This window comes from Pagrus pagrus (assembly GCF_965226575.1).
Source record: "Pagrus pagrus genome assembly, chromosome: 3".
Taxonomy (NCBI): Eukaryota; Metazoa; Chordata; class Actinopteri; order Spariformes; family Sparidae; genus Pagrus; species Pagrus pagrus.
In genome coordinates this window covers 20,934,195-20,957,407 of record NC_140187.1, presented here as the reverse complement: position 1 = coordinate 20,957,407, position 23,213 = coordinate 20,934,195, and the positions used below count along the sequence as shown (strand labels likewise).

The 23,213-nt window shown below is 39.8% G+C and overlaps 2 protein-coding genes across 2 annotated transcripts; both read left to right on the top strand.

Moving 5' to 3' along the window:
• The first annotated feature begins 780 nt into the window (after positions 1 to 780).
• ankrd52b (ankyrin repeat domain 52b) lies at positions 781 to 12,858 on the top strand. Its single transcript, XM_084348156.1, has 28 exons — positions 781 to 925; positions 1,653 to 1,733; positions 2,017 to 2,095; positions 2,201 to 2,271; positions 2,395 to 2,595; positions 2,929 to 3,016; positions 3,420 to 3,562; positions 3,682 to 3,894; positions 4,032 to 4,110; positions 4,226 to 4,340; positions 4,728 to 4,810; positions 4,931 to 5,033; positions 5,522 to 5,590; positions 5,775 to 5,915; positions 6,048 to 6,098; positions 6,330 to 6,441; positions 6,557 to 6,628; positions 6,747 to 6,948; positions 7,148 to 7,235; positions 7,687 to 7,804; positions 7,954 to 8,173; positions 8,394 to 8,481; positions 8,579 to 8,662; positions 8,996 to 9,141; positions 9,432 to 9,514; positions 9,844 to 9,926; positions 10,109 to 10,200; positions 10,291 to 12,858. Exons 1-28 carry the CDS (start codon positions 899 to 901, stop codon positions 10,464 to 10,466), a joined length of 3,108 nt encoding a protein of 1,035 aa, XP_084204282.1. The 5' UTR covers positions 781 to 898; the 3' UTR covers positions 10,467 to 12,858.
• A 1,454-nt stretch (positions 12,859 to 14,312) lies between these two features.
• On the top strand, positions 14,313 to 22,399 carry npepl1 (aminopeptidase like 1). Its single transcript, XM_084349696.1, has 12 exons — positions 14,313 to 14,596; positions 15,511 to 15,696; positions 15,936 to 16,106; positions 16,200 to 16,289; positions 16,409 to 16,490; positions 16,882 to 17,024; positions 17,561 to 17,638; positions 17,755 to 17,855; positions 18,006 to 18,129; positions 18,319 to 18,495; positions 19,336 to 19,446; positions 21,553 to 22,399. Exons 1-12 carry the CDS (start codon positions 14,447 to 14,449, stop codon positions 21,709 to 21,711), a joined length of 1,572 nt encoding a protein of 523 aa, XP_084205822.1. The 5' UTR covers positions 14,313 to 14,446; the 3' UTR covers positions 21,712 to 22,399.
• The last annotated feature ends 814 nt before the right edge of the window (positions 22,400 to 23,213 follow it).

Genomic DNA, 23,213 nt, shown 5'->3' with positions numbered 1-23,213 from the left:
GCATGCGTAACAACGCGGCTCTGATTGGTAGACGTTTGGAAGTGTAGTCTTGATAATGGTGCCCTGGGTTTAGTCTGTCAGGTGGTGGTGCGGACAGTCCCGGTGGTGACTGGAAAGGTAACGTATCAAAAGAAAAAAGTATTAAGCACAGAAAAGCGTCTTTGTGAGTGTAATATTATAGTAAACAACTGGATAATTAATACTGATGTATTAATCTGTAAGTAGCAGTTTATTGTTGTAGTTGAGATGGAGCTAATTTTGCTGATTTACACTGCAGTGTATTGTATTTTCATCATATGTTATGACTGTAAATCATCATTTTCAGTCAAATAAATGTGTAAGTAAGTAAAAGGTACAACACCTCCCTCTGAATTGAAGTGAAGTAGAATATAAAGTAGCACGAGTTTCAAATGTGAAGTTACTGTACTTCAGTAAAGGTACTTTTTTCTTTTTTTCCCCTTTCCCTCACTGACTCTAAACTTATTTATTTATTTATTTATTAATTTATTGCCATGACCACAAATTTTCCAGTCGAGCCCGTTTTTTAATAAATTAATACAAGGCGCATTGTCTTTGTTAGTATATTCATTAAGATGCAGTTTTGTCCTTTTCACAATAAACTAATACCTAGACATATTTATTAAATACATTATTTAGATTAAAACAACGTTAACATAGAAAAGAACTTAAATGCAAGTCAAATTTGAGACACGTTTATTTTGATGCCTCCAAATCACGTTCCTCTAACTTCTCTCGCGATATTCTGGCAACTAACTACACATCACATATCACAGCAGCTAACTAAGCTGAGGCTAGGCTAACGAGCTGCCACAGAGTGACATGTAAATGTCAAATCTGTACTCAGTCTCAATGAAGGAGCTTCCAGAGTGATTGGGACATGGAGTTAAGAAAACTCAAGGACCAGGTAGTGAATAAAGCTTTCCGTGTTGTCTTTAGATAACTAACAGTACTTCTCACCGGCACTGCAAACAGCAGGCTAATTATGTTAGCGACATGTCGAGCAAAGTTTGCTACAAAGCTAGTTAATGTTACAAATTCACTACCATGCAAAGCTAGACCGAGTTTTCAGATTGATGTTGGATGTTTGAGTTGTGTAATTCACATAGACGCTAACATTGGGGTCACTGGGCTTCTTGGTACATGAAGTCCAAACCCTGACAATCAAGCAATCATCAATCTGTAAATGGATCCACATTTCTCTACAGCATAGCTTTATTTACTGGACGTTAGATGTGGATGGCCAATATTGTTGAGTCATGTCTGAATTTTCCAAGAAAACATCTTGACTTTAACAAAAAGTTTTGCATGATTCCTACTAATATTGTCTCCTTGTTTCGTCCAGTCAAATGAAATGCCAATGCAATAAAAATGCTTTGAATTTGACGTGATTACCTTAACTTTAGTGCAGCAGATTGCATACTCCAGTTAATTCATTTCCCTCAAACCAATTTAATCATTGACATTACTGTAAACGCACAGAGAAGTGATTTGTTACTCCCTTTTCGGTACCTCAGCAAAGTAATGAATCTATTAATGATCGGTAAAGGTTTCTAATTAAACTGTTCAGCTGAAAATGCTTTAATGTAATTGTCATCATGCTCTTTATCTGTTTTGCATGTCAAATCTTTTAGTCTCCATTGGTCCAGGCTATATTCAGCCGCAACGCAGAGGAAGTGACATTTTTGTTGAACCATGAAGATGTCAATTCACTGGTAATATTATCACGCATTATCTCTGAAAACATGCCGTTATATGCAAGTTGTGTTATCAAATTTCCATGCTTTGTTTTCTGGATCAAATGCTAAGATGTGTATTGAGCTTGCACAAACATTTAATCTATGTATCTGCTGTAATTTACTTTCCACGGCTTTCTTTCCATGCAGATTTTCGTAAATTTGGACTTGTATGAGCTTTTGGTTACTGCCAGGTTGTCAAGCTGTTGTCAAAATGTGTGACAGCATACTTCATTGTTTGAATTTTCTTTGTTTTGCTCAGGACCAAGAACAAAGCACACCACTTCATGCTGCTGCTTATTTGGGCGATGTCCACACTATGGACCTGCTTATCACCTCAGGTAGAAAAACAATTTAACAGCTTTTCTAGTTATTAATACAACGAGTCAAGTACAGAAGAACTTTCAATAAGTAAAGTCTATCGTTGCTTCTGCTTCCTGTTACAGGTGCTAATGTCAACGCCAAGGACCAGGGTCTGCTGACTCCTTTACATCGAGCAGCTGCCTCACAAAATCAGGTATGTTCCTAATTCAAAACACTGCGGGAGAAAGACTTTTCTAAGGATTTGACCACCAGATTGTAATGTTAGGGCTAGGGTTTCCTAACTTCCGTCTTCTTTTTATTTTGTGCTTTTCCTCAGAGGGCTGTGGAGCTGCTACTAAAGCACGGAGCAGAGGTCAACACACGGGACAAGTTCTGGCACACACCTTTACACATGGCAGCAGCAAAGTGGGCTGCAGGCTGCGCTTTAGCTCTGATACCACATGTGGGCAGCCTGGATGTTGCTGACAGGTCTGGGAGGACACCGCTGCATCATGCCGCGCACAGTGGCCATGGAGAGGTAAACTCCTCATCCTGTTTAATGGTAGTGTCCAAACTTTATGGTTTGCCATTTACCATTTCAATTAAAAAAACACTGCTGGAAAGTAAGTTTGCTTTAGGAAGATGATTAATGACTGCGGGACATTTTCTTGGTTTTTGGTGGATTGTGAAGCGTTTGTCTCAAAATATGTTAATCTAGCGTAATTCAAGATCTGCACCTTTGTGTAACCAAAATATAACCAGCACCCTGTTAAAACAAATGTTCAAGCATGTTGGCTAAACTGTGCTGATGATGCTATTGATTGGACTATAGTTATTGACACTAGTTGACCCAGTTGTTATGTTTCTGCAGATGGTGAAATTGCTCCTGAGCAAAGGTGCCAACCTGTGTGCCAAAGACAAGAAAGAAAGGCAGGCAATCCACTGGGCTGCATACCTTGGTAAGTAGTGTCATATAGTGTAGATTTTTACCCAGAGTATAGACTTTCTCTGTAAAACACACTAATATACATCAAGAAACAAGGAAATTACAAACTAAACGACTCCCAACATATACCAGAGAATTGAAAAAATAGATAGACAAATACATGTATAAAAACAACACACAGCTGTTGTTATTTATGACAAAAATATAAAATTGGCTTGGCTTATCAACACAACCTCAGTCTATTTAAATTAAACAAAAAAAATTGTCATAAGAAGGTCAAAATCTGATTCTGAATATCATATTAAATTGTTTTGTACGCTAACTGTGCTACAGTTTGCAACAGGCCTGCAGGAGAGATTGGTGTGCTGTGCATGCACTCACAGATTTTCGTAGTAACTGTGAAGCTCTTCTTTTAGGACACGTGGATGTCGTCAAGCTGCTGCTCTCTCACAGTGCTGATGTGATGTCCAAGGACAAACGAGGTTACACCCCGCTTCATGCTGCAGCTGCCAGTGGACAGTTAGACGTGGTCAAATATCTGATGAGACTGATGGTGGAGGTAAAGTGTCTCATAGCTGCCATGTGTTATGTATTCTATATATTCGGTGAAGTGCAGTCTTTACCAGACATGATTCATTTCATACACATCAATTGTTTTTATCCTCCGTCTCCTCTCAGATTGATGAACCCAACGCTTTTGGAAACACGGCTCTCCACATGGCCTGTTACACGGGGCAGGACACTGTGGCCACTGAGCTGGTGAACTGCGGCGCAAACATCAATCAGGCCAACCACAACGGCAGCACGCCGCTGCATCTGGCTGCCGCCTCCTCCAGCGGGGTGCTGTGTCTCGAGCTGCTCATCAACAACGGTGCTGACGTCAACGTGCAGGTAAAGAACCTGTTTTTAATAAGTGGTTTTGTTGTTTGATTGTAGTGATTGATCAAATCAAATCGATCAAATGTGCAGTTTATGAGGATTTGTGCCATAATTTTAACTGAACATGTTTGATGTTCTCTGTTTAACAGAATAAAGAAGGGAAGAGCCCTTTGCATATGGCTGCCATGCACGGGCGCTTTACAGGCTCCCAGATTATCATCCAAAACGGTAATGTAGATTACAGAAAGTATTTACATTATCCACAGCAATTTCTTCCGAGCATGTCCTCGACTGAAACCGTTCCTCCTTTTCAAGTCATGTCTCCTCCTCCCTCTGGACACAGGTGCGGAGATCGACTGTGTTGACATTTATGGAAACACTCCTCTTCATGTTGCTGCCAGATATGGTCAGGAGCTGCTCATCAGCACTCTGCTGACAAATGGTGCTGACAAGGCCAGGTAACCTAAGTTTGTGCACTCACACTAAAGGATGAGTCCATCAGTATAATCCAGCTGCAATGATACATGATGTTTCCTCTCTAAAGAGAATTGGGATTTACAATCTCATCCTGTCATGTCAGCAATGATACACAGAAAACTCTAAAAAATGTGTTGTAACCCTAACCAATTAAACCCTAATACACACACACACACTCACACGTACAGACTCAGTTATGACATATGATCCGATTATATTCTGCTTCCTGACTAAGCACATCGACAGGCAATATTTTAAGCTGCTAACTCACTGTCAATACTTCAATACCCAAACCAACAAATTCCCTTGTAGTAGAAAAAAGTGTATGCACACACTTAACTAGATAATCTTTGTTATGATCTCTACAGACCAGGGATTCACGGGATGCTTCCACTACATTTGGCAGCTCTTTACGGATTTCCAGACTGTTGTCGAAAGTTTCTGTCTAACGGTGAGAATCTGTTGGAGGCTGTGCTCCTCAGTTTATTAATTAGATAAACTGATCTAGTTTATTGATTTATTAAATGGTTTCCTCTTAACAAAGAGCTGTTGTATGTTGTGTATCGTTCAGGCCAGTTTTACATCATGTCGTCTCAAGCACCACCAGTTGGGTGTGATATAAATGTGGTAGACGAACACGGGAGGACCTGTCTGCATGCAGCTGCCTCTGGAGGGTGAGCTATCACGCACACGCACACACATTGTTGAATTTATTGCTGTTTTCGTACAATTAAATTGTTTGTATGTTTGTCAGCTGATCATAGTTAAAAATATTTAATTATTTTCCTGCTGTTTCCAGAGAGAATTACTTTTTTTGTGTCTAAATATTGTCGATGTTTAAGGATATTCTTCAACTTGCTGTGAAAATTACATTTCTACATATTTTCTGTTGGATTTTGGTCATCGTCGAATCCATTAAATAGGTCACATCTTGTTTTTCTGGTCTTTAAAGCTGTATTTTTGTCTAAGTTTTGAGAACGTGTGGATGATTTGAGTCAGTTCCTATAAATTTAAGTATGCAGATACCAGCAATAATTGACACAACATCAATTTTCTCATTTAAAACTTTTGAAAGTATTATTCAAGGTTTTATTTGCCAATTGTTTGCTTCAAGTGGGGTGCCATCAATTGAAACACTGACCTTTTCTTTTTCTCGTGACAGAAACATTGAATGTCTGAACCTGTTGTTGACTAGTGAAGCTGAACTGGATGTCAAAGATAATTTGGGAAGGTAAGCAGTGCTGAATTAGCCTTGGGATTTTAAAAGCTCATGCTTTATTTGCTCTGCCAGTGCAGATGCACATTTGCAAATTGGTCTGGTAACACCAAGCTGGTGCTGAATAGTTGGAGCTTAGAATTGAACTCTGCTCTTGTGTTCGCTTGATATCACAGCTGTCCCTTGTTGTACCTTGCAGATCTGCTTTGCACTATGCTGCCGCTAATGGGAACAGCCAATGCACGATCTCCCTGGTGAGAGCAGGCGCCGAGGTCAACGAGCTGGACCTGACAGGCTGCAGCCCTCTGCACTACGCTGCTGCTTCACACACCTTTTGTGGGTGAGAGAACATTTACTGTCATTGTCAGTGTGCTTTATTCCTTTTAATCAGAGGACAACATCCTGTAAACTTTTCTTAAATGATAATCCTGACTTTGTGTTTAAAAGTGTCCTTTAAAAACTGTTTCTACAGAGGGGAAACACACTCTGACTACAGTGAGGAGAAGGAACAAGAAGCCTCTTTGTAAGTCACATATTGTTCATCATGAAGTAGACGGAGGTTTGAGGTTTTTCATACTTGATATTTAAAACCCCCAAAAAACACATGGACAAGCCGTATTTCATTTAATGGACCCTCACTGTGATTCTTACAGATTTATGAATCACATGATGTAATGTCTTTCTTTGATGACTTCTTGCTACTTGAAGAATAAAACCCAGACACTATTTCTCATTATCTGCTCTGTGTGTTCAGGTGTTTAGACTTCTTGCTCGACAACGGGGCAAACCCGACTGTGAAGAACAGTAAGGGTTACAGTGCCGTCCACTATGCAGCAGCTTATGGGAACAAACAGCACCTGGAACTGGTCAGTGGTTTCTTTTCATTAAGAGGCTTTGATTTTGATATATGACAGTCTTGTGTATAGATTGCAGGCTGCATCCAGTTGAAGTTTTCTGTTTTTTCCTCTCTCACTATTGCAGCTCCTGGAGATTTCATTCAACTGTCTAGAAGAGGTTGAAAGTAATATTCCAGTTAGTCCTTTGCACTTAGCTGTGAGTAGCACATTATAACAATATGTAAATATACTGAAATTTTTTTTTACTTTTAAATGTAGACCACATGTTTGCATGCCTTTTGACTCTACTGTTATTATGCGTTTTGCCACTACAGGCGTATTATGGTCACTGTGAGGCGCTGCGTCTGCTGTCTGAGACATTAGTGAGTCTGGATGTGCGCGATGTTGAAGGCAGAACTGCCCTCTACCTGGCTGCTCAGAGAGGTTTTGCCTCGTGTGTGGAAGTGCTGCTGAAGCATGAAGCCTCCTACACACTGAAGGAGCACAAGCACAAGTGGACGGCTCTCCATGCTGCAGGTGTGTGTGGTGGATGTTCAAGGATAAGATACAAATATACAGTATACATTGTGTTGACATGATAATATACTAAAATGTTTATGGTTAAGAAACTTTAAATTTTAATAGAATGTTATAACTTAATCAACTATGCAATTAACCCTTTGTGAAAGTGATACTTTTTAACTTAATCATTTCCTTTTACTCTTCCTCTGTGCAGCTGCTGAGGGCCAAATGGACTGTCTGCTTTTACTGGTCAACAGGGAACAAAGTGCCGACATCATCGACAGTCCAGACACACAGGGACAGTGAGTCACTGAAAATCTTATACTCTAATCTGTTGTTAATGATTGATAAGGTAAACACCTGACATGTACAGCTTTTACAAACAATACTGTTGATATTAAACATATGACATGACAGAATGTAAAACTTCAGTACAGTTTATTTACACAAAAAGCAACTTAAGTAACATGTCAGAGATAAATTAATATCGATATTGTCTTTCATAAGTACTATAATACGGCTGATAACAGATGGTTCCTGTCGGAGTGAGAGAGTAAAATATTGCCAGCTAATATGAAAGCTAAATGTAATGTGATTATAAATGGTAATGCGATTATTTGATCTACTTACTTGTCTTTTTTCTGAAATCTGCTGACGTATAATGTAGTCAGGTTTCTGTTCTTTTTAAAGAGTCTGACATGATCAGAAATGCACCCTCACTGCTGTCAATTCCTGTTTTTTTGTTGTTTACAGGACGGCTCTCATGCTGGCAGCTCTGGGCCGTCACACCGACTGTGTCCACATCCTGTTGGAGAAAGGAGCGAATGCCGATGCTGCAGACAAAAAGGGCTTCACTGCATTACACAGAGCTGTAAGTGTATTTGCTGTGTACATAACTCATCACTTTATTGTTTTTTGAATGCACTTAATTATGTCATGGGTACGTTCCTTTTCAAGGCCCTGGATGTTCCAGATGTATTGTTTCCCTCTCACATCATATGTCGTGTGCTCCTCCTGCAGGCCATGTTGGGCAGTGAGGACTGTGTATCTGCTCTGTTGGAACATGGAGCCTCTGCTCTGTGTAGAGACTCTCAGGGAAGAACCCCGCTGCACCTCACAGCATCCCTCGGCCACACGGAGCTACTCCGAACTCTGCTTATAGCTGCTATAAAAGCTGATCCTCTGGACTCCATATTGGACTACAGAGGCAACACGCCCACACACTGGGCTGCCTACCACGGTGAGACATGAGAGCAGGAACCAATGCCAAATTTATTTTAACAAAAAGAAATCAGTTCAGTGCTGAATAAAGCAAACATGACTATAGATATAGATGAAACATGTGTGATGTCATGAACATATCTTTTATCCACGGCATAATTTCAGCCTTTGAATGATTTAATGCCATCCTTTTACAAAGATTTGAATATTAATCATTTGTCTGTTTCCTGTGTCTGTAGGGCGTGAAGGATGTTTACACATTTTACTTGAAAACAAACTTTTTAGCAACCAAGAAGGAAATCACTTCACCCCATTGCACTGTGCTCTGTGAGTACCGTACTAAATGTAAACTCTCCTCATACAGTACATATGTTTATCAGATATTAATAACATTATGTCTAATGTGGACCTTCCTTCTACTCAGAGTTAATGGACACGATGTTGCTGCTGAACTTCTAGTGAAGACTGTTGGCCCTCAAGTTGTTAACGTTAGTGATGCCAAAGGAAGGTGAGTTCTGGACATCAATTTACAAGCAGTGATTGTGAATATGCAATTGCATCATTCTTATAACAGCTCAAAATGATTATTGCCATCCATTTGGTCTAGGATGTCCCTCAAAATCGTTAGTTTTCATTCAAATGTTTGTCAAGAAAATGCTTTGATCTTGTATGATATGTATATTTTGGTCTAACTTATTAATTACTCTGATAACCTACAAAGACAGTGATGTTTTGCATGTATTCAAATCCACATCCTTATACAGCTCGCAGAAACTGAACCGCATTTTCATAGTCCAGAAGCCCATCCTGTATGTTCACATGCATGTTTGTGTGTGTGCAGGACCCCGCTGCATGCAGCTGCTCATTCAGGAAGTGTTGCTGGGCTCCAGCTGGTCCTGGCCCAGGGAGCAGAAGTCAATGCTGTAGACCATAGTGGATGCTCTGCTCTGATGGTGGCTGCAGACTGTGGACAGACGATGGCTGTTGGTATGTGATTGAAATTCTTGTGGTCAGATCGAGACAATTTTCAGCTCAAGATGAGAATAAAACCTCATGTGTATGTATCTTTATGACAAAACATATTGATTATTGCATCCGTGTTGTTGTTTTGACCCTCACAGTCCTCATGAATGGTTACCTTTAATACACTGTATACATCTGTTCTCATGTTGTACTGATTTAAAGTTAATCCACATGAAAACACCTGCTAAATGTTTAAAATATAAAGACTTGGTGTGTTCAATGTGAAAAGTGTTCCCTTATTTTCTGCATTTCAGAGTTCTTGCTGCACAAAGCGAAGCCAGACCTGACCCTGGTGGATGTCAATAATAACACTGCCCTTCACTTAGCCTGCAGCAAGGTCACATATACACACAAATGCATGTACTGTAGGCATGCAGTGGCACAATTACTTTTGCATGCCTGTAATGTAACAACTGTAAGATAAGATGATAACCTGCCAAAGTATGATAAAACCCCTGTTGATGGTGTTAAAAATGTTATCAAACACATTGTTTTGTAGTATCATATTATCCAACTGTGTAGAATTTACTAAATTACATTTAAACAAATATTTTGATTACATTTTCCGCTACAACTTATGATATTGATGATTCACAACATCTTTTGGCAGTTTGTTGGTTTTGCTTTAGCACATTATCACTAAATACAGTGTGTTTTCTTCTGCAGGGTCATGAGATGTGTGCCCTGTTGATCCTGGGAGAGATCAACGACTCCTCCCTCATAAATGCAACAAACAGCGCTCTCCAAATGTGAGTTGTCTTAAAACACTTGCACTATACTACGTGCATAATAACACACACGGCTCTCCATCTTTGATTTCATTACACATCCAATGTAATATTTGGAATAAAGTATGGATGTATGATTTATAACTTTGACAAGTTATAATTTGTTTGAAGAAATCTTTTCTGTATTTCTCTCTCTCATGCAGGCCCCTTCACATTGCAGCAAGGAAAGGCCTGGCGACTGTAGTGCAGGTGTTACTGAGCAGAGGAGCAGCAGTCATGGCTGTAGATGAGGAAGGTAAGCAGGAATAATGATATTAAAGCAGCCTGTGATTTCCTGCCAAGCTAAAATGACACTGTGGGTTCATTCTTTCCTTGCTGTCTGCAGGCCACACGCCGGCTCTGGCCTGTGCTCCAAACAAGAACGTAGCAGACTGTCTGGCCCTCATCCTCTCCACCATGAAGCCTTTCCCTCCCAGAGAGGCCAGCAACGGGAAAGCCTCCCACTTCAACCCCATCCTGAAGAACTGTGGCATTGCTGGTGGTAACCTGTGTCATGCCTAAATCAGGGTCTCTGCAGGCTCCACAGGGTGATTGATGGAGTGAAATTTCACCCCCGTGTAGCCCAAAGTCTCCACACATATGCACACACACACATGCCAGTCTCCAGGAACATGTGTGGTCATGCAAAGCTCCTTCTCTCGTGTGTCATATGCAGCTGCATGTACACTTTGTTCTCACGCATCAGTAGCGTTTATTGCTTCTCTAAAATCTAGTCTTACACGTCACTAATATTAGCAGACCTCTTAGAATATCTTCTAAGTTGACTTTAGCACCTATATATTATTTTAATAAAGTACTAACCTTTAGAAATGAATGGAAGTTTTAACATGAGCACACTACACAAGCCTCTCGACTTGAACCTCGTCAGCTTCATTTCTTAACTCTTTAACCACCAAAGCCTGAAATCTCTGCGTTCTTCCTCAGCTGATATAAGTGCAACAATACTTGGATGATTGTGTGTGTAACTTACGTACGGGTGTGCGAGTGTCAGAATTATTTTGCATATCAGATATTGCTTCTTATTATACGTGTTCCTAAATATCTAACAGGTGCTGTAAACCTTTTATGCAATTTATAAGACTCTATTTTCTTATCCTGCCCAGAGTGTAGCAGACACTACATTAATATTATCCAAATATTATCATGATTTACAGAAGTTACATTTCAGTTTAGTAAAGTCACAAGCATGTGTATAGTAGTAATGGTATAGTTTAAACAGTCTAGTGTATATATAGTTCTTAAAATGAAGTTAACGTTCTAGTTATTTTATCTTGAAAATCCCACATTATTGAGGAGTAACCTCAGGTCAGTGTGTACTGTACTGTCGATGCAATAAAAAGCACATTTTGAGCTGGATGTTACATAAAACAACAGCTTTAACGCACAGGAAAAAAATAATCTTTCAGGCTTTGAGCATAAAAGTCTTGCGTCCTCAGTAAATGTGTCATTTCTCTACGTCTGCAACTAAAGATTCTTTTAACTTTTGGTTAATCAGTTGATTATTTTTTTACATTAATGGTTAAAGGTGCAATATAAGAATTGGCCTCTTGCTGAATTCATACTTCAAACAAGTAGGGGGCGGCATATCACCAAAGTAACCACTAGCTCAGTTAGCTGTGCAGCTAGCAGTCAGGACTAGGAGCTCGGCACACCAGGGGAGTGTTGGTGTTTACATCGCTGGCACAGGAGCTTTGGACCAGGATAGGACAGGACACCAGAGGCTGGGTAGCATGCTGACTTCAGTAGATATCTTTGCAACACAGTACATAGACCTCAAAACTGTTTTTAATGTTCTATTGACAATTTATTTAATTTTTGAATGTTTTCGACTAAAATTCTTCCATGTTCTGAGAGCCCGAGGTGACATATTTAAATTGATTGTTTTTTTCTAATCAGAAGTCTGAAATCCAAGGATGTTTAACTTGCAACAAGCCAATTCCTCACATTTAAGAGGACATTCGCTTGAATAGTTAGCTTGATGGTCCGTTTATTTTCAGTTGATACACTAATCAATTGATTCAGCGCTTCATATCAACAGTAGTGTGACTCTAATGTTTTCAGTGTGCAGTGAAATGAAATGAAACCGCTTACGTCTAATGCCATTAATCATCACTCTGAAACACTATAAACTGAATGCATTGTTTTTTTAAATGTGTTTTTCTGTCCAGAGAAAATATCGCCTGTTGCCACATTTCCTTCATTATTGTCCAGTTTTTTTCTGACATTTAATAAATGCGTTTCAAGTAAAACTTAAGCATACTTTACGATTATGACAACAGAAATTTGTGGCATTATTATATGTTTTCCACTCGAATGAGCACAATATACCTGTACTGGTACAAAGCTGTCACTGCCTCTCTCTTTAAAGATCAAGTTTTTATAAATGGAAGTGTGCGTTAAATGTTTATCTTTTTGTAATTTGAAAGCTCTCTGAACACACAGACTTTGATATTTTCCCCTCTTCCTAATCGTTTCCCCCTATCAGTACCTGCTGTACTCTTAAAATGGCTTTAAATGATTTGCACTCTGACATGAAAGTTTACATTTTACAGTAGGGTATCCTTCTTTGGTTTATGCAATTTGAAAGTGCATTTTGCAAATTGAGTTTTGAAGTAATTATAGAAACCAGTTCAGTTGGAGCATGCCCTTCCTAGTTGTACTTTGATGACACAAAGTGGTTTGACATTTCTTGACACAAGTTGCAGTGAAATGTTTTGAATCATGTTTGTTTGTAGGGATTGTTCTGTTTCAGCCTTTCATGTGAACAAACGGTGTGTCTTCTGTACATCTTGCTGAGATTTCAGGATGTAACTCCTAACTTGAATACTCTGTGTGGTTTAGTTGTGGACGGCATTCATATGAGAGAAAATAAATAAAATCGCTACCATCTGAAGGGTTTTTTCAGTTTTTTCTTTCATGAGTTCCATGATGAACATTTTAAACGTAGCAACACTTAAATTAACTAGAAGACAATTATCGTCCCTGTTCTGTTCACTTTCTGTCATAAAACATGAGATTATTTGCTGATACCAATATTTATATTATAATTATTTAAATCCAACCTGAGCAAAGAATTTCACAGTTAATTGTTTGGTGCTGTACTTTATGACAACTATAATTTGAGTGTATTTTCATGCAGTTTTATTAATATGAAATCTATTGTGATAAAGACGGCTAGAAGCTGTTTTTTTTATGCTCGGGAATTTTATTTTTCATGAGGCATTTAAAGTGTGAGGCTGGTGAAAGATGGATGGTTTACTGCTGTCCAGCAGCTAGATTATTTCACATCTGAAAGCTGATTCTGAAACAAGCAGAGAGCGATTATTCCAAAGAGACATTTTCATGTGGAGCAGCGCACCTGAACTTGGATGTTTTCAATAATGAGAAGCTTTAGCTCCTCCTCTGCTTTGCTGGCATTCATCACAGAGCATCTTCTCTCTCCAGCCACACCTTCTCCTTCTTCTCCCTCTCAGACAGCTCCTTATTGAACTTCTCCTCCAGAGCGTTGCACTTGTTGATGCTCTGGTCCAGTTCAGTCTGTTTGAGGTCGAGCTGGGATGAAGTGATGATGCTCCTCTGTGCGAGCCTTAAGTTCAGCTCTGATGCTGCTGATCACTTTGAAAATAGGCAAAGACCATTTTCAATGCCAAACAACGTATGTTCTGCTAAACCTAACAATATAAAATCAAATAGTGCAAGCATAACCATGTCATCTATTAAAATGAAATGTCTCAATAAAATGATGAAAAACAGGTCAATTTAAAAGTCACAAAAATGTCATTATTTTTATACATTCACAAGCTGACTTCACATTTATTGATGTCAGCGATGATAAACATGTTTTAACACATTTACTGCAGCATTTGTAGCAAAAATGTAGCTTCTGATGTTTAGTGAAGGATTTGATCGACTGCTCCAATATTTTAAGTTATTTTTGGTTCATTTTGGCCCGGTTTTGACAACATATGAAATATCTATAAAATACAATATATCAAACTTTGTCAGGGATAAAATGATCAAGTGTTAGACTTGGATTTCCATTTCCATTGTTTACCGAAACGATAGGTGATGGTCTCCTAAACTTTAGACAAAGACTGGAATTTTATGTCTGATATTTGAACATATGAGGAGATATTTATTTATAAGTATAGCAGTGTGTGGATATATTCTATAAAACTCAAATTCCTCTTGATGGATTTCTAGATGTTTATAGATACAGACTGTCCTTTTTCTGAAATGAGGCTCAGGGTTTCTCTTCGTTCATATCTTCATGTAGTTCCTCGCAGTCGCCGGCAGAGGGCGATAAAGTGATTACTCACAGCGTCTATAAATGAAACGAGTAAACGTCTTTTTGTCCTCTCCCAGCCGCCGTCGCCGGTCCCGGCTGCATGGGCTGCTCCAGTGAACGACAGCAGTCCGTCCCATGGTCCGTCCACTTGAACGTTTCCGTCAGCTAGCCGTCTCTACAGCAAGTCACAAAAATGGCGAACGTGGTGCTGGAGTTCAAGGCTACTGCCGGTGACTCCGAGCCACAGAGCCGCCCTGTGCTGATTGTCGGGCAGCAGGCCATCCTGCAGCAAGTCAGCTGGAGCCAAATCAAAGGGAAACTGCAGCCAGTCGTGAGCAAAGAGGTAATATTGTGGATGATGGTGATGGTTATCTTGCAGCTAATGTTAGCGGTGTGCTAGCCTAAGTGAGCGCGGGCTAACGCAGCTAGCTAAACTAATGTAACGTTAACGACACTTTAAACACGGTTAGCTAGCTAACGTTAACTAGCCCCGGGAATATAACGCTGTCCCATTAGCTTGGATAATAGCTTTTAAAGTGACGATTGACATTATTAAAGAGACGTTATCGGTCTTGTTAGCTGGTCAGTGTATAAGTAAATAAGTTATTAAATTAAACTAAATTTCAGCTAGTGAAAAGTAACAACAATAATACAAGGTGCGACTTTTCACGGAGCAATGGAAGATTTTACAACTGGGTGACTGTTGGTGGTTGTAGTATGAATTTTCCATTTCCTGGTTTGACAATAATTAATTTTCCCCAGATAATAGCATGAATCTTTGGCAATGAGTCTAACGTTGACTAATATCAAGTCTGAACCAGTGTTCATGGCATTGACAAAAATACTCTGCTGCTCTCATGTTATCCTACAGAGACCTAACTAAAGCGGTGTGTTTAAGACTGTCGTGCAAAGTCTTCAGCTGAGATCGTGCAACGGTGACAGCCAGTCTATAAAAGAGTCTGTGCGGTCAAAGAAAGGTTTCCTGCCTTGCACAGAGCTCCTTAATATCCTCTGACAATTGTGGCTTTTAGCAAACAGTTGTCGATGTTTTTGCGCTAAACAGAAAAATATGAAATTGTATTACGGTTTTAAAGATGGTCTTTGACATTAAATTTCATCGATGGTCCAAACCCCAAAGATTGATTAGTTACCTAAACGGTTGCAGATTAACTAATCTATCAATGAATACTAATTGTTCCTGCTGTACTGTGTCCACAGTGAATCTAAAATATCAGATCTGTCTCATGTTTTTTTCAGATCTGGCAGGCGGCTCTCGGTGCTTTGAACCCAAACCCCACTGACAGCTGCCCTCTGTACCTCAACCATGCTACAGTGGCCGCACTCCCTTCACGGGTCAGCAGGCACAACAGTCCTTCTTCTGCCCACTTTCTGTCCCGTCTGGTCCGCTCCTGCCTGCCTGGAGGGAACAACCGCTGCATTGTGGTCAGTATCTTGTTAATTTTATGTGTACCTGCCTGTCACATAATAGTTACCATTTTAAAGGGATTTTCTTTCCTTTCCCCAACCTCCTCCAGGGAGGTCAGAGAGCACTTTTAGCTACAGAACAGATCCTCTGTTTCATCATTTTACGACTCCTTCTGGGAGCCCTATGGTACTTAAATCTGGGTCATTCAGTGGAAGTGGAGCAGGTGGTTGATATGATATATTTGTTTCCTCCCCAGATGGTGTGTGAGCGTTCAGATGTGTTTGCCTCCTCCTGTGCCATCGCCAGGGCCTTCCCCATCTTCTCTCGCCGCTCCTCATCCTCACGCAGGCCTGAGAAGAAGCACGTCACTGTGGAGTTTGTGATCGTCGGGCAAGACAGCGGTCCTCTGGATGTCTCAGAACTTCAGGTACTGCACAGTGACTTTTGTATTTTTTGCTACATAAGATTTTTATGTAGATGCTACATAAACATGTTATTCAACCACTTTTCTCCTGTTCAGTGTCTCTCCAATGCTGCTGATGGGGTGCGGCTGGCAGCTCGCATTGTGGACACACCATGCAATGAGATGAATACAGATCACTTCCTAGATGTAAGTGAAAACTGTTCCTCTTTTGGAAGTTTTGCTGACATTACTACAGGAACATTTCTAACCTAGTTACATTTATTTTGATGCAACTTCCTGTCACAGACATCCATCTCTGTTTTCAGGAAATCAAGGCTGTGGGAACTGAGCTTGGAATTACTCCAGTGATCATTCGTGGAGAAGAACTGAAACAGAGAGGGTTTGGAGGTACAGTACCTTGTCTGTATACAAGTATGTCGGTAATTGGCGCACATTCTGCTAATTTACCACTAAATCACAGCAGTTACAATGATTGTAAGTTCTATTTTGTTTCTTAGCTAGAGACACCTGTTTTCTTGCATCATTCTCATTGTCATCATCATCGTACTCCCTTTATTCTGCAGATTACTTTTAAGTAATTAATAATTGACATTTAGTGGTCATAAAAGATTCATCCACTCAGTAATCCTAAATTCACTTACGCATTTGAAATTTTTATTAAAACTTCTTTTTACACATGTCTTTGAAAAATATTAAACTTTCAAACTCAAATATTGGGTAAGCCACAAATCTTTGTAGAGCAATAAGCATTTATAATGTTTACTATTTATTCTGTCAGGTATTTATGGAGTTGGCAGGGCTGCAGAGCATCTTCCTGCATTAGCAGTCTTGAGCCACACACCAGATGGTGCAACCCAAACCATTGCATGGGTGGGCAAGGGCATCGTGTATGACACTGGAGGACTCAGCATCAAGGGAAAGGTACTGTTAATTTTCCTCTGGAGAAGATATAGTAACTAAGGAACATCATTGAGGAAACTTGGTCATTGTTATGCTAATGTTGCAAAGAACATCACTACAGTAATTATCATTGTGATCCTGTGGAGTGAGGATTCATTTTACAGCTCAAACTGCCCAACATGACAAACTGTTCTGTGTCCTGGCCCGTTGACTCTCAAATCTCCTGCGACTATTCGACTACTTCGATTAACTCATTGCTGACTTCTAAAATGCATATGTTGTGAATGTCCTACTCTGCAGTCGTCTTGGTGATCCTCAAACCTACCCTCTCTGACACCCCTGATCTTTTAAGCTTTAAGTCTATTCTCAGTAATCCGTTCACATGTAGCTGCTGTTGCATGCAACAGTTAATGTAGGGTCATATGCAAATAGGCATGTGGAGCTCACTGGTTTACAAATATGTAAAAGTGTAAATGCATAGCCTACTGAGTCACTGTGCAGCTCGATGCATGCAAGAGATCACATTTCATCACATGCGTATATATTTGTCTGTCTAGACCACAATGCCAGGGATGAAGAGGGACTGTGGTGGAGCTGCTGCCATTTTGGGAGCTTTCAAAGCGACCATTAAACAGGTGAGGTGACCTCTTTTTATTTTATCCCACAGCAGCTGTCACAGCGGTCATGTTAGCCTCCTCTTGTTTCCCTGCAGCAGAATTTTTAATCAGACTCTCTCCTCCGTTTGCTTCAGGGCTTTAAGGATAACCTCCATGCAGTGTTTTGCCTCGCAGAGAATGCAGTCGGGCCCACAGCCACACGACCTGATGATATCCACACACTCTACTCTGGAAAGTGAGAATCGTTCTTGTTTCAAATTACCCTGATTTAGTATGATTACACATAAACTGTGTCTAATATTATTTCACAAGCTACATCAACAGGAATGAATGTGAGTTGTGGTATAAATGTTTCATTTGTGGTTCATGTGTTTTTGTTTTGAAGGACAGTGGAGATCAACAACACTGATGCAGAGGGCAGGCTGGTGCTGGCTGATGGAGTTGTGTATGCCAGCAAAGACCTGTCAGCTGATATTATTCTGGACATGGCCACACTGACTGGAGCGCAGGTTAGTGACAGCCTTCTACAGACTGTTGTTTAATCTTCCACAGTGCGTATGAAACAGAGGACTTTAACCTCTATCATAAGGATAACACTAGTAGGATTTCAAACTCAACAAAACCAACAATTAATTTAGCCTTCCAACAGGTCTTGTCTTGTCTTTATATCTAAAGCTTTTGTTGTTTCTGTTGTGCAGGGGATCTCCACAGGGAAGTACCATGCAGCTGTGATGACCAACAGTGAGCAGTGGGAGGTTGCGTGTGTGCGTGCTGGCCGCAGCAGCGGAGATCTTGCTCACCCTCTGGTCTTCTGCCCTGAGCTGCACTTCAGCGAGTTCACCTCCGCTATGGCTGACATGAAGAACTCTGTGGCAGTGAGTGACAAATTAATCAAAACCTGATGCTTAAATAAGACATGACAATGGGCAAAAATGTGACGTACACGGGAGTATGAAGGACAAAGAATGTAATTGTGTACTTAAAAAATACACAAAAAAAATACAAAGGCTTTGCTGACACTTTTACATGTTTTCCAACACCACTAATACTGCTTTTTCACCAACATTAAAAATCACGTATTGTGCCCATACCCACCTCCCACAGGCAGGGCAGCCTCTGTGATTTTTATCTGAAGCATTACATTGTACGTCACAGATGTCATGTTTCAAGTCACAAATGTGCCGGAAACAGTTGTAACAGAAGAGGAAACAACAATACATCCATTGTGAAAGAAGCGTCTGTAAAACGGTGAAAAAAATAGTTTTGAGCGTCACAACCCCGGTGAAATGAGTCGTTTCACTGTCATTATTTGAGCCATTTGGTCCAATAACATTTAAAGACTAGAAGAGCCGCACGATTAAATTATTTTATCCCCATTCAAGTTTGCCGGGCGCTAAACCGGAAGTTAGCCAGCTCGGTCTGCGGTCCAAGTATTTTCATAGCCAGGAAGTTGAGTATTTTTTTTTACTTTTGACCAGGGGTATAAAGCTCATTGTTCCTGCATCCCCTCCATCTTGGAATTTGTGCTTGGTTTATTAAACACCAGTACAGGCTCGACCACATCACAGAGAACAGTAGACTTTTTAATTACGGTTTGCATCGTAGCATTTACAGGTATATCTCTCTCCTCTGTCGACTGGTAACTGTTTGTCTGGTAACTCATGTTTATAATTTCTTTCGCTGTTGTTTCTAATGTTTTTCTTGTGTTTTGACAGGATCGGGAGAACGCCCAGAGCTCCTGCGCCGGCCTCTTTATTGGTTCCCACTTGGGCTTTGATTGGCCTGGTGTCTGGGTCCATGTTGATATCGCCTCTCCTGTTCATGCTGTGAGTACCTGTCTGCTAACAGATACTGACAAATCAGTTAGTGGTCTGATTTTTTTTTTTTTTTACCCCAGAGAAAGTCAGGTGATGTGCAGGTGCTAGTTGTAACTCAGTGAAGTGAAAGTTTTCTTGCATGCACATGTTTTCTGCTGTCTGAAACTGGCTTGACAAGCCATTTCCCAAGAGCAGAGGAGTAGAACAGGATGGTGTCATTACAAATTCAAAGTCGCAATGCAACTTCTGCATCAGAAATTTATTCTTGTTCAGATCATGTCTTACTTGAGCTTCTGGTGTTCTGTCCTGTTTCAATCATGGCTGTAGTTGACAAATACATGTGCACATAGACCTCTACAGGATCACACAAACCTCAGTCCTGCAAATGAATAACTGACCTGAATCTTTTTAACCACAAAGTCATGTAAATAAATGTTATAATAGTATAAAATTATTTGTATCTGCATATTGAGTTTGTATGTTCATATGCAATGTCACGTGTGGAAAATGTTCTTGTGCTTTGTTGGAAGGATTTAAGCGCAGTATTAACTATTAGCAGAAACTCGGTAACCCGAAGGTAGAGAGTCAGCAGAATGTATAAGGAAGTTGGCAATAACTATGACGCCTAACTTTTCCTCTTGGTTTGACAAAAAATTCTGTTGATCATTAAATGATATGGTCACAAGTTTTCAAGTCTGTCTAAAAACACTAGTCACACTCTCATATGAGCACTGAAACAGGTTTTGCTTGCTGTAATGATTCCTCTTGTTCATACCGGACATTAAACGATGATGGGGACAAAATCCACAGTCCTTTTTTCTGTCGAAAGTGTATGAAAAAGTTAACCTGAAGGAGTCAGTTGGTATAATCCAAGATTACCGTCTTTTGAGTGTAAAATTCCCTTTTCTGGTTCCTCTGACAGCGTTTCCTTGTCCAGTTGCCACATAAAGAGGAAATTTGTGCTAAAAGATAGTCACTTGATTTTAATTTTAAAAATATGTAAAAAATGCAGCCCTTTCTTGATGGCCAGAAGAGGAATGATTACATCAAGCAAAGCCTGTTTCAGTGTTCATATTGTCCATGTCTTCTTTGAAATAAACACTTAACTTAGCAGCGTTTGCACAAAAAGATGTCAGTTAAGTAGAAGTGACTGATTGAGGCTGGATGAATGGGATTCACAAGCTGAGCATAATTTAATGCAAAATACAAGAAGTTTACCCATTAATCTTATTTCAGTTAAGTCAGATAAGAGCAAAATGACCAAACTGTCCAGCAGAATGTAAATGCAAACCATCTGAAACAACACAAGACAATACATCCTGAGACTGAATGACTCCTTATTCATTCATTTTAAACTTCCTAATTACAGGACGCTTTAAAGTTTACTTCACAGTGAGCAGTAAACTAGTGTAGAAATATTTGCATCATCACTGACGGGTAAAATTTTGCATGTCTTATTTTTGCATCTATAAAATGTGATTCATTCGTGGCATTAAAACCAGAAAGTGTGTACATCATTGAGTCATGCGTACAGACCTCTGATCAGAACTTAAAGGCCAACTAACTGATGATCAGACAATAAACATCCACAATAAAACAGAAGTGTTGATTGATTTGATGTTAAATATGGTTTACAGAAACTAGCTGAGCCAGTAATATCTATGAAACTACTGACTTCCTCTTCAAAGAAGCTGATTTCTTGCTTTCCTCATCAATTGTGAAACTGCACTGCTTCTGATTGAAGCAAGAGGAGCTGATGTTTTTGGTAGTGATTGGGACTCATCACACCTGCACATTATGGATTCTGTTCCTTCCTGTAGATGTTTTTTGCCAGTTTTTCATATCAAAAACATACAAAGAATTAGATTCAGCATATTTAAATAAGGCTCATAATCACTCAAACTGAACTGAAGCCTCCTGTGTATGTTTATTCTTCTCACTAGTGTCATCGTCTTGTTGGGTTTTAGGCCAGACATGATCTTAGGTTTCACCCGCATTACTCTGAGTGTAAAAGAACTTTAAGGGAAAGCGAAATTAAAGATGAGTGCGTGTAACTTTACAGTAATGACGATGAAATCTAACCCTTGTTTTCTGTGTTTTATTTTGTCTCTGCAGGGGGAGCGTGCCACAGGTTTTGGTGTTGCTTTGCTAATGGCCCTGTTCGGTCAGGCATCAGATGACTCCTTGCTGAACAAAGTGTCTCCTCTGGGCGCTGCCACCAACACATCCGAAGACCAGATGGAGCGTGACTGCAAGAGACGAAGGCTGGTGTAAAAACGTCCCCAACGGTTCACTCCCCAACCCCAGCCACTCCGCTGCCACACACCACCTAAACTGTTGAAGCAAGAGCTCGTCCAGTTAGAGTTTAAACATTTTTAACTGTGATTCAACTTCCTGTGTTTGATTAAATTTGACTTCAGTGAATAAAAAAGATAATTATCGACAAATCCGGTGTTATACGTGATTATGATGAAACACAGGCCCTCTTTATCCTCATGACTTAGCACTTGCTGCACTGATCACCTCAGTTGTTTGCTTTACCTCATAAAACAAACTTTTTTCTTTCTTTTTTTTTTTCAAATGTCCACATAATCAGCAGGCTTTGTTGTACTCTGATAGTTTATGCAAAACCAGGACTTTGCCATACATGTTGTCTTCAACTTTGTAATAATACTGGATCAGTAAAGCTAATTTCTTTTACAGTAACCACTGCACTTTGTATTCACCCTGTGTACAGTTAACTGTGATCTCTGGACTAAACTGAGGAGCGAGTGCTTACAACAGTGTTAAACAGTTTCACAATGGTGTCAGATAAGTAACGTGACGTTGCACATGCTTTGTCAGCACAAAATATACAGGATGTCAACTTCTTAGTTCAAGTGTTTGACAAATTCAAGCACTAGTGTGATGTTTGTCCACCCTTGTGACAATCATGTTCTTCAATAAAGGTGGTGCCATCTGACCTTTGTGTGCGTGTGAAATAAAACGCTAACATCTTTATTCAAGAGCCACATACTAGCTTTTAGGAGAAGACTGCTACATGACATCTGAGCAAACTCCCATCTGCTGAAAGATGCGGTAAAAAGATTTTTAGATTTGTTTTCACTGTCAAGAATTAACTTGTACGCTCACTGACAAGTTTACTCCACCTAAAATCAACTTTGATCTCCGTCATAAGTAATAGACAAGGATCCATAACAGCCAGTTTGAACACCAGGATTACACATCTGTGGATCTTAAATCTTTGTTCTCTGTCTGTCAGTTTTGGATGTTAAAAATTGCTGTAAATCTGATAACTTTATTTCAGGTACATTCATGTTGATCAAGATGGGGTTGTAAGAAGGCTGAAGGTTTTACAGCCATACATAATAATCATAAAGGTTCACTATAAGCAGATATCATAGTGATAAGACGGCAGTTTAGTGACAAACTAGGCTAAAGTGCTGCTGGACCCGTGACAGTGGTTAACTTAAACTGCTTACACTTTGTGAAATAAACTACATGACAATGTTGGCACTATATTTCACCAGCATTACCAGTTATGTCCATTGCCACTTTTATTATATTTTAGGTCACCTTTCTTTGAATGAGAGTTTTGTTAAAGGCATGATTATACAAAACGGGGTTGTATAAGGTAATGAAAGTTTTGCTACACAAATTACAGAACATACATGCAGTTATTCAGATACAAATAAAGGCTACATAAACACGTAGAGTATCTTTTGAATCTGCGTCAGGGTGTTTGTAAGCAGCAGCAACAAGATGGGGGTGATAAT

Excerpts from the sequence above, each read along its gene's own strand:
- ankrd52b (XM_084348156.1), top strand. The coding sequence starts at position 899 with ATGGAGTTAAGAAAACTCAAGGACCAG. Across the intron at positions 4,111-4,225 it reads CCAGATTATCATCCAAAACG|GTGCGGAGATCGACTGTGTT; the intron begins GTAATGTAGATT and ends CTCTGGACACAG. Across the intron at positions 5,916-6,047 it reads GCTTCACACACCTTTTGTGG|AGGGGAAACACACTCTGACT; the intron begins GTGAGAGAACAT and ends CTGTTTCTACAG.
- npepl1 (XM_084349696.1), top strand. The coding sequence starts at position 14,447 with ATGGCGAACGTGGTGCTGGAGTTCAAGGCTACTGCCGGTGACTCCGAG. Across the intron at positions 14,597-15,510 it reads AGCCAGTCGTGAGCAAAGAG|ATCTGGCAGGCGGCTCTCGG; the intron begins GTAATATTGTGG and ends TGTTTTTTTCAG. Across the intron at positions 19,447-21,552 it reads TCGCCTCTCCTGTTCATGCT|GGGGAGCGTGCCACAGGTTT; the intron begins GTGAGTACCTGT and ends TTGTCTCTGCAG.